The following is a 10,316-nucleotide window of genomic DNA, read 5'->3' as shown; positions in this document are numbered from 1 at the left end:
AATTGTAACTCAAAATACTCATACACATATCCTTTCGTAAGAATTTTAATAAATATACAAACTTTTAATACTGTGTTTTGAAATTTCCATCAGTGTTTGTGTTTAGACTGATATCATAATATTTATTATACGTTAATTTATTTCATATTTTTTAGGAGAAAATGCCTCAAATTAAAAAATATTGATGTGAGTTTTGCCAGAATTATTTTTTGTGAGAATTAGTAATCTATATATGGTATACTTTATATGCGTGCGTAAATAGCGTGGGATGTTCATTGAGGCCCAATTTGATCTTACGGTCCCATAATTAACTTTGAAATAATTGATTGTAGAAAAGTTAGTATGGTGTTTTCGATTTTTAATTTCATAATTAATTCTACAAATATTAACTGTAGTTGAATGTTAGAATTAACCTTATTCTTGAGGTTAAAGACGGGACTAAAAAAATATTTAATGGTTATACTGGATAATTAGATAAAAATATTATTTTGATTGAATTAAAATTTTTTAATTATAGCTTTTATTAAAACGTGATTTCAGTATAATTTAATTTCAAAGGTGGTTACTAAAAAAGGTCTCAAACATCACAAAAATTTGTATTTGCGTTGCGTTTGAAACACAAATTTAGACTCATAGTCAAACAAGTTTCATATTCCTACCATTTGTTCTCATCATGCCATTTTTACCATATTGCGAGAAAAATCTGCTTTCTATAGATAGCCCAGAGATGCACTTGTTCAAGCTTCGCAAATCATGTTTTCAAACTTACCGCCTCATCGATAGTAGACCAAGTTAGATAGAAATCGCCTCTACAAAGCTTGTTTTACTTAGAAAGACTTAGCCAACTCATAAAGGATGCGTCGAGGCCCGAGCCATCGTAGTTTGTTTGGTTCAAACGAGACGAGAATAAGAGTGAAAAGGGGAAGGAAAGTGAAAGGGGGAAGAGGACATAAAGAATAATAATTTTCCTTTAAGTTGTTTAGTATGATTGGAAGGGGAGTAAATTTTAAATACTTCCACTTGTTTGGTACAAGGAAAATAGATTGAAAATAAAAAAATTATTTTTTATAATTTTACTAAATAATAATTTTCTTCATTTTGTATTAAAAAGTAAACATATTAATATTGTACTAATATAATTTTCGTATATCAAAACTTTAAGATCCTTATTAATAAAAATATTTATCAAGCAAGAACAAGAACATCTTTTATTAATAAAAATATTCATCGTAGACTTCGATGCAGTAGTTTTTCAGTAATTTTGTTATATTTTCTCTGGCGATTATGTACGGTATTACCAACGGGAAAGAGAAAAGAATTGGAGGAAAATTATATATATATGAGTAACAGAGTAAATAAAAATAATATATATTTACATATATATTATCTTTTTTACATTATACTTTCACTTTTCCTCCCAATTTTGGATGAAAACAAAATTAAATTCTAGATGGGTTTTATATATATCTAATTTTATTTCCCCTCCATATCGTCCTCCCTAACCAAAAACACCTAACAATCTTGTATACGTTTTACTTGCACTTTTCTTATACTAACACATTTCGCTCCAACCAACACATACTCTAAAACACTAATACGTAGAACAAAAAATCCCATTTACATAAAAGGGCCAATTTGACTTTACGACTGCATAATTAATTATGAGAAAACTGATTCTAAAATAACTAATCTTAAAAAATGTGATTAGAGTTTATAATTTTATAATTGATTATACAAATGCAAATTTGATAACTAAATTTCAAAACTCTCAGAGCTTCTTGAGGTTAATTAAAGAAATAAAAAAGAAACTTTGATAAGCAGAATAGATAATTAAATAAAAAATAGGATTGTAGTTAAAAAATTAGAATTTGAATAAAATTAAAGTATGAAAATGATTATAGAAAAAGGGATGGGATAAAATAATTAGAAATGAAATTTGAGATGGTGAAGAGGATCCCATGAAATTGAGTTATTTTATGGGTATTTAAAATGATATATTTGTGGAAGCATTAAATGAGGTGGGAGTTGCACCAGATTTAGGGTTTAGTAAATAAAGAGTATTAATCGGGATCACCAAAAATCCCCATTTTAAATATTTTAATAAATATAATAATCATTCAAGTTTCAATTGCCCGTACAGTGAGCTGCCCCCCAGAACGCCGTTAACAAACGACGTTTCCACTAACGGAAACAAACGACCCACAAAATGAACCAACCAACGATGGTTATTCGGAAAAACGAAAACGAAGAACAACGCGCCCCCCACCCCCACCCCACCTCCATACCCGCTGTGCTTATATATCTGTCTCTATACCTCTGTATATTATATATAGGAAAAGGAGAAGATTTCTCCAATTCCGAAAGGAAAAAAAAGTTTTTAGTGAGAGAAACACTCCTCTTCATCATCTCTGTCTAATTCTCCCCCCAAACTCTGTATTTTCTTTTTTGTGTTTTCATTATTCAGCTGCGCCTTTCATTTCTGGGTGGAAATTGTGGTGATTCGACTGGGCCTACCATCAATTCTGCGAAAGTCACTGTTTGGATCACTTTCATCTCACGCTTTCTGGGTTTCTGAAGAATCCGGAGCTGAATTATGCATTATTCGTCTTAATTCAGATTCAGTGTATGTACACACACATATATATGTATAGTGTGTGTGTGTGTATTTTAGCTCCAACTTTTCCGTTTATGGATCTTCGTTGTCTCTCTTCTGGTTTGGAGTTCGAGAATTGTGTTCTGAATTTCAACGTTTTATTCTAGTTTTTGGAGTTGAATTGTGCCTAATTCAGTTGAATTTCGACCTGCAGATTTGGAGAAGGAAGCTGTAAGATGAAGGCAGTGGAGTTGGTTTCGTGTTGAACTGAAGTTTATTTGAAATATTCACAAAGAAATTTTTGCGGACGTGTTGGTGAAGATTCCGTCCTAATGCGCCTCCGATCTTAAGGTTGGAGGCGGATCTGATTTGGACTTGTAATTATCCATTTCCAGTTCTCAAAGATTACTAGTCCAGTCCAGTTTTCAGGTTTGTAAATCTGCAAATAGAGATATCAAGCTTGGAGATATACATGGAATTGCCTCAATCCAGGCCTCTTGGAACCGAAGGTAAACCATGAATAACCCATATATATATATATATATATATATATATACATACATACATAGTTTTCTTCATCTGAAATAGATATAAAAGAAGAAGATTTCATATTGTTAGATGTATGAATCTTTTATTTGACTCAATTTGTTACCAACAGGTAGAAAGGCAACCCATGATTTTCTCTCACTATACTCATCGCCACCTGCCCAGCAAGATCCAACACCTTCACAAGGTAAATATTTCAGGAATTTCCATTCATGCAGGCGGATATCTTCCTTTTTTTTCTCTTCCCTATTTGCATGTTTTAGTATTTTTTTTCCAGCTGCTGGAATTCAGGAGCTGTAAGTATGATTTTGATGCGTTTCTTTTTATCTTTTTACTTGCAACTGGTTGTTGAAGGTATGTGACATTGGTTGCTTCAGAATTATCAGGATTTCGATGGAAAACTTATTTCATTTCCTTTTATTTCTTTCTTTTTCTTTTTTCTGGAGATGGGAGCTCAAATATTTCTTCTTCCCGTTTCTTTATACTATTCTTTCAGACCCATCTTTGAATCTAATTTTAACCCACGACCCTCATAAAATAAGAACAAATACAATTTTTTTTCTCTATTTAATTGGGCGAGTAAGAAAAGGTTTAAAAGATGAATCATATTTTGATTCGGCCGATTGAACAAGATTAAAATTTAAAATTGTACTTCTTGAAATTGAACAGGGAAAAAGGGAAAACAAAGATAAGAGAAGAAAATAAACTTTTCAGATTCCCAGGTAAAATTTTGCGGGATTTGGGATGTTGTGGGGTTTGGTAATTTTTGCATGATTGTGGGTGGGGAAGAGGAAATATCCGAGAGGGCAACCCACGAGTGGCGCAGTTAATGTACCCGTGACCCCATCGGCGTATGTTAGATCTGGGCTTTGTCTTTGAGTGTGGGCCATCGCTTGGATAGGCTGACATTGCCAAATCCATAAAGGGGGAGGTTAGAACTTAGCAGGTGGGTCATTTCATGGGCATTTTCGACATCTCTCAGGGATCTAATTTCTTACTTCAGATTGTCTTTCGTCTTGTGTAAATAAAAGAGAGTTTATTTTAAGGGTGGACAATTTTAAATGATTTTTTCACATGAAAGAACAGCTAAAACTATAAAACGGGTAGTAAAATTTAGTTAAAAAAGAAGAGTAATTTTTAAGATAGAAAGTGTTCAAAGTATAATATTGCATAAAAAATGGTGATTAAGAAAGTATTTGACTAACTAATGATATCTTAGTCTAGTTATTAAGGTTAAGATTGAGATTTTGTGGGCAAGATTGAGATAATGAGTTCTAATTATATCGGATATGAGGATATTTATCGAGTGTTTGATTTAACTTCGGCGAGATGTATTAGTTGAATTGATGTAATGAAAAAAAGAAACAAAGTATTTGACTAAAACAACTAATAAAATCTTATAATTGTTTATGATAATTTTTTGAGGGGTTGAGGAAATATTTTGTTTCCTAAAAGAACAGAACCGTTAAACTAAGTGGATTGAGGTTAAAATTTTAAAGCTTTTCATATGCTTTCGGTTTTCTTTTCAAAAAATAAAAGAATTTTTTCAACATCTGAGATACCTTGTTAATACTTGCACTTTTCTTTCTTCTTTTCTCATACAGTGATACTTGGGAAAAGCATTTACTTTTGTTCTTTTTCTTTCTGCTGGTTGGTTGGGTGAGAAAGGTGGAGAATGCATCAATCAAAGATGGGAATTTGATTATTTATGTTATCAGCATTTAGGAACAGCATTTAGTGAGGGAAGGAGGACCACCTTTCTTCACCCTCCGCTAGTGCTTTTATCATAATTGATAACATTTAAGTTGCCAAATACCTTCTCTTAGTTTTTGAAATTTATTGGAAGTTTAAAGAAAGAGGTTTTAGCAACCTTCCAACAATTCATTACTTCTGCCCAAAAATGTTGAACTTAGTTATGGAAAATAAAGTAATGATTGTCCCAACGAGTTCCATAGATTATGCCATTATTCATTCCAGAAGCTGGCAAGCTGACACTTAAAAGGCACATTAGGCGTCTCACACCAAATGATGTCATGCAGCATCAGTACATTGTAGTTTTTAGACTGAAATACTACTCCTCTGTCCCAAATTTATTTATATTTATTGAACGTCTCAAACTAACATTCAATCTTGCTAAAATGGATTTTTTATCCCACAGCTAGTCTTTTGATTATAATGATGTAATACTAACTTTCAACCAATATTCTGAAGAAAAATAGTATAGAATTACACAGAACTTATATATCCTGGCTTTCATCTAAAGCTCCGTAAGGAGTATGTTGTCTAACTATTTACTTGTAAACCATTTTACATAATAACTGATTAAACTATAAGTCAATTAAATGCTGGAAAATGGCAGCACCTGAATCTGTTCAGTTGATTTCTTTTTGTTTAATTGGCAGGTGGCTACCTGAAAACACACGACTTTTTGCAACCACTGGAACGAATTGGGAAGAATTCGACGACAACCAAAGATGAAAACAGAGGAATGGCTGCTGTCGAAAAGCCACCAGTGCCATGTCCCCCTACCTCAGTGGAGCATATTCTCCCTGGTGGCATTGGGACATACAGCATTTCTTATTTCAACCAAAGAGCTCAAAAGCCAGAAGGGAACTTATTTACTGCACAGACAAGTAGCACGACCAGGAATGATGAAAACTCAAACTGCAGTTCATATTCAGGCGGGGGTTTCACGCTGTGGGATGAATCTGCCATTAAAAAGGGAAAGACAGGGAAGGAGAATATTGTTGCGGAAAGACATGTTCTACGAGGTAAAAGTTCTTTCATTTCTTTACGAGATGTTATCTTTCATAGCGATCATAAAGAGAGGTCAAATTTGTGGGAAAATGAAATCAAGATCAGACATAAAACACATACCTTATGTTTGGATTTGTGTTTTGAGTATTTTGTTTTGTGTTTTGAAGATAGATAGAGAAAAATAGAGATAAGTAGGTGTGTGTTGAAAATAGATTATATGTTTGGATTTGTGCTTTGAGGTAATTTAAAATATTTTAGAATGGGTGTTGTAAGTTTGATTTGGGATTTGGGAGACAAAAATTACTGTTCATTGTCAAATCATATCTCTTTTATATTTTCTTTTTTTTATATAAATATGTATATATATAAATATTTTATGTTTAATGTTGTATTTTTAGGAGACAAAAATCATTGTTTATTGTAAAATCATGTCTCTTTTATATTATATATATAAGTGTATATATATAGAAAGTTGAAAAACAAAAAAGCACACAAATAAAGTGTAAAAATACAAAAATAAACATTGGAGTGCGCATGTTTTGTTACTAGAACAGAAATTGCACAATTATAATATATGTCTTCCATCAATAATAATAACTAGGTGCCTTGTAGATAGTAAAATTTATGGAAGTTAAAAGCTACGCAAAGTTAACATGGTTAGAGTCAACCTTCCAACGATCTTAAACTTGGAACAAAATGTCCAGATATAATAGATGTAGTGGGGGAGGATAGCCTCCTTCTGCACTGAGTTGATTGTTTCATTTTTCCAATTTGTAGTATAAAGATGTGATGTATAAAGACAGATGTATCATCCTTATTCTTTGATGTCTGCTGAACACTTTTAACTGTGGAACAGAAGTGAGAATTTTTCCCCAGTACTACGTGACTAAGTCCTTCAACTGCTAGCTCAAATAGGTTGCATATACATATTGATCCGTGGAGAATGTCATGGAGACTATTCCTTCTTTTCTCTGTTCACTTGGCCATTATCATACTAATAATCAAACTACAAATATTGAACTTCACCAATCAGAAATATTTGAATTTTATTGGGCAGAAGCTGGCGTGAATATGGTGGGAGCGCAATGGATGTCAATGCTGGAAAAGCCTTCACAATCATCTTCAAACAACAAGCACAACACTGCAACCTTCAGCTCTTTCTCATCCTCTCAGTCAGTGACCTTTTCTACTCCAATATGCTTTCTCTGTTCTTTAGGCATCAGCATTTTGTATCTATTTCCCTCTAGTTCTGCAGTCCGCAACGTTTCACATTTTCATGGAACTCTGTTCTGATTTATCAGGCCGTCTTCATCTCAGAAGAACCAAAGTTTCATGGACATGATAACGTCAGCAAAGAATGACAAAGAAGAGGACGATGATGAAGAAGAAGACGAGTTTGTCATCAAGAAAGAACCGTCACCTTTCGCAAAGGGTCTCTTTTTCTTCTGTAGATATAATTTGTGTTCTTCCTATCACCTGTGTTCAAACTTTCTAATGATTAGATAGAAATTTTTGACAGGTAATTTGTCTGTGAAAGTTGAAGCAAAGACGATAGATCAGAGGCCTAACACACCACGTTCAAAACACTCAGCAACAGAGCAACGTAGGAGGAGCAAAATTAATGACAGGCATGTTTAACATAATCAGACATTCATATCATTTTCCTTTAGTCCCCTACAAAGTTTACCACCATCATGATATGAAAGTTCACAACCTGTCTATTTATCAGAAACTTCTGTCAAATCTCTGTTAAATATTACTCCAGCTCTGATAAAGTTGGTTGGCATACGTGCTTCAGTGTTCTGTTTTGAAATAAAAATGCCTTTCTTTCCCTGTATTGGCTTATGTGTTCAATGCATGTTCTTTAGATTTCGCATGGAATGAAATGGAAAATTTTGCTTGAAGCCAACTTGCCATTATAGGTAGATCCACGGAATCCCCTTTTTTTCATTTAATCATGGCACCAAATTTTCTGCCCTTTTACTTTGTAAAACATCTTTTGAATGAATCTTTATTTCCCGAAATTTCTTCTTCTGCAAGATCTTTATACCAGTGCTACTAGCAAGTGGCAATATATGCTATTCCTATTTTTCTTTGGTGTGGTCTTGGGGTATAAGGATGTTTTTCTCAAATTTTTAATGCTAATCTGGTAAAATTATGAAACGAGATCTCTTAAGTAGTCAATTGTAGTTGCACATAGAAATACACAAAATATGCACATTAGAAACAGATGGTGAGCATTCAAATACGTGTGTCTGTGTACCCACACATATATACTTTCTAAAACTATATTCTGTTTGCAGATTTCAGAAGCTGAGAGAGATCATTCCTAACAGTGACCAGAAGAGAGACAAGGCATCATTCTTGTTAGAGGTAAATGGATATGTGAGAATTGGCAACATCCTATCTTACCTCAAAACGAGATGATTCCTGAATTATTAATATATCTCTTCAGGTTATTGATTACATCCAGTTTTTACAAGACAAAGTAAGCAGATATGAGAATTCATACAATGCCTGGAACCATGATCCGTCCAAGATGATGCAATGGGTAAATTCATATTCACATTGATATTTATTTTGAAAATGCTTTATAGGTTAACTGGCTGATAAGCCACATATTTATGGCTCTGGTTATGAATATAACTCCTAGGACTCTTTTGTCATATTCTGGTACTAGACAGCTATATTTAGTAAAGGGCAATTCGCTAAAACATTATTAATAAGAAATCCTATGCCTGAGAAATTTTAGATTCAGCAGAATCATTTATGTCGTAGCAAATGTGGGACTTTAAGTGTATGTAGGTGCTGGCCAATATTTTATCAAGTGAATAGTTTTCTGCTATCAAAACCCGTCCATTATCTTGTAGCTTTAAGAAACAATATTCCTTCCAATTCATAGTGTTTGCAGACCAGAATACCTTGATTAACACTGACTTCTATGCTTGTTGGCAACAGAGGAGCTGTCATATAGCTGATGGTTTCATAGATCACACTCGAGGAGCTAATGCCGAGCCTGCTCAAGCATCAGTCTTTGCGACAAAGTTTGACGAGAACAAAGCTGGTGTGTCCTCTAGTCTCCCAATCAATGGACAAAACTTAGTTGATTCTGATATAGCAACTGCTACGACATTCAAAGAAAGGAGTCAGCAGCCTGAATTAACATCTAAAGCAGCTCCAGTCCATCAGCCAATTCCGCCAAACATATTCAGTTTTGGTGGAACAAGCATTGCGGCTTCCCCAGTTTCACCGAAGCAGGCATCTGATACAGATAACAGAATAACATGGCCTCCGTCTCAAAGTCAGCAGAACGCATGTACAGATGACGGTAATAAAATGAAAGACGGGGAACCGACTATTGAAAGTGGCACAATCAACATCTCAAGCGTCTATTCCCAGGGGTGAGCTCTTGATACTAACTTCTCATTTTGTTCGGTACATGTTCCTTGGCTAACTAATCTTACATTACACTTCTAAAAGTAACCAAACTGATAACCTCTCGTTCAGAGAAAACAATTTCACTCAACACCACTGACGTTTTGGTCTTGAACAGGTTGTTGAATACTCTTACACAAGCACTGCAGAGCTCTGGAGTGGACCTATCACAGGCCTGCATCTCAGTACAAATTGATCTCGGAAAGAGAGCAACTAACATCCCACATTCTAAAACATCTGCAGCCAAGGTCCTTGACAACGTCCTTCCTTTCTTTTCTTTAATCATTTTCCAGTAACCTCAAATCTCTCTGAGTCTACAACTTTGAGGTCCCACCATGTGGTGTGACATGATCAAACCTTAACATTAGCGCAATTTGCAGGATGATCACGCTCCGGCTTCCATGCCACGTTCTGGAGCTGCTAGTGCGGGGGAGGAGTTCAGCCACGCTTTAAAGCGACTGAGAACCAGCTGAAGCCTGATAATGCTAGTGTCACAGTACAGTAATATTCTTTTGTAGTGTTATTTGTTCATTTTTTGGGTTCCCTTTTCCTTCTAAAGGTTCATCAATGCCCTTGGCTTGACAGGGAGAGCGAAATCAGGAACCAGTGTACATGTATTTTTGTTTCTATATGTTTTGTCTCCTGAGTCTTGGGATGCACAGAGTTCTCAAGCAAAAAGTATCCTCATTATATGTTCTCTGTATTGGTGTTATTATTAATTAACAATATAGACTTCCGTTCTGACATTGAGAAGCCTGCTTTTGGTTTCAAAGTTTGAATATTTCTAACATTTTTCATATGATGTTAGTGATTTACAATAGAGAACATGCATGGATGTCATTTGCGGGCTTCTCCAAATGGTTTCTTTTATGTTTGCTTAAAGCCTAGGAATTTAGATTGTAAGGGTTGAGGGCTCATCTCTTTAGGAAGTATGATTCTCTTTTTGGATAGTCTCTCACCTTCTCAAGGAGACAATTATGAGGGC

General features: G+C 34.4%; 1 protein-coding gene across 2 annotated transcripts; it reads left to right on the top strand.

The window, feature by feature from the left end:
* Positions 1-2,289: 2,289 nt before the first annotated feature.
* LOC105162377 (transcription factor BIM1) lies at positions 2,290-10,077 on the top strand. Of its 2 annotated transcripts, none has more exons than XM_011080386.3 (12): positions 2,290-2,623; positions 2,808-3,102; positions 3,252-3,326; positions 5,542-5,910; positions 6,957-7,068; positions 7,198-7,328; positions 7,416-7,524; positions 8,200-8,269; positions 8,352-8,447; positions 8,855-9,297; positions 9,450-9,579; positions 9,712-10,077. In XM_011080386.3, exons 2-12 carry the CDS (start codon positions 3,066-3,068, stop codon positions 9,802-9,804), a joined length of 1,665 nt encoding a protein of 554 aa, XP_011078688.1. In that variant the 5' UTR covers positions 2,290-2,623; positions 2,808-3,065; the 3' UTR covers positions 9,805-10,077. The 2 variants fall into 2 exon arrangements, with proteins under 2 accessions (XP_011078688.1, XP_011078682.1); XM_011080380.3 differs by having other exon boundaries at positions 2,296-2,623; positions 6,954-7,068.
* The last annotated feature ends 239 nt before the right edge of the window (positions 10,078-10,316 follow it).

The sequence above is a fragment of the Sesamum indicum genome, linkage group LG1, assembly GCF_026168435.1.
Source record: "Sesamum indicum cultivar Baizhima isolate 11 linkage group LG1, ASM2616843v1, whole genome shotgun sequence".
NCBI classification, from domain to species: domain Eukaryota; kingdom Viridiplantae; phylum Streptophyta; class Magnoliopsida; order Lamiales; family Pedaliaceae; genus Sesamum; species Sesamum indicum.
Note: the sequence above shows the minus strand (reverse complement) of the source record. Positions and strands in the feature narration are given on the sequence as shown.

What these genes read in the sequence shown, in the direction of transcription:
- LOC105162377 (XM_011080380.3), top strand. Translation starts at nt 3,066, where the DNA reads ATGGAATTGCCTCAATCCAGGCCTCTTGGAACCGAAG. An exon ending in CAGGCCTCTTGGAACCGAAG is followed by an intron (nt 3,103 to 3,251) that starts GTAAACCATGAA and finishes TGTTACCAACAG; the next exon opens with GTAGAAAGGCAACCCATGAT. An exon ending in ACCGTCACCTTTCGCAAAGG is followed by an intron (nt 7,329 to 7,415) that starts GTCTCTTTTTCT and finishes AATTTTTGACAG; the next exon opens with GTAATTTGTCTGTGAAAGTT.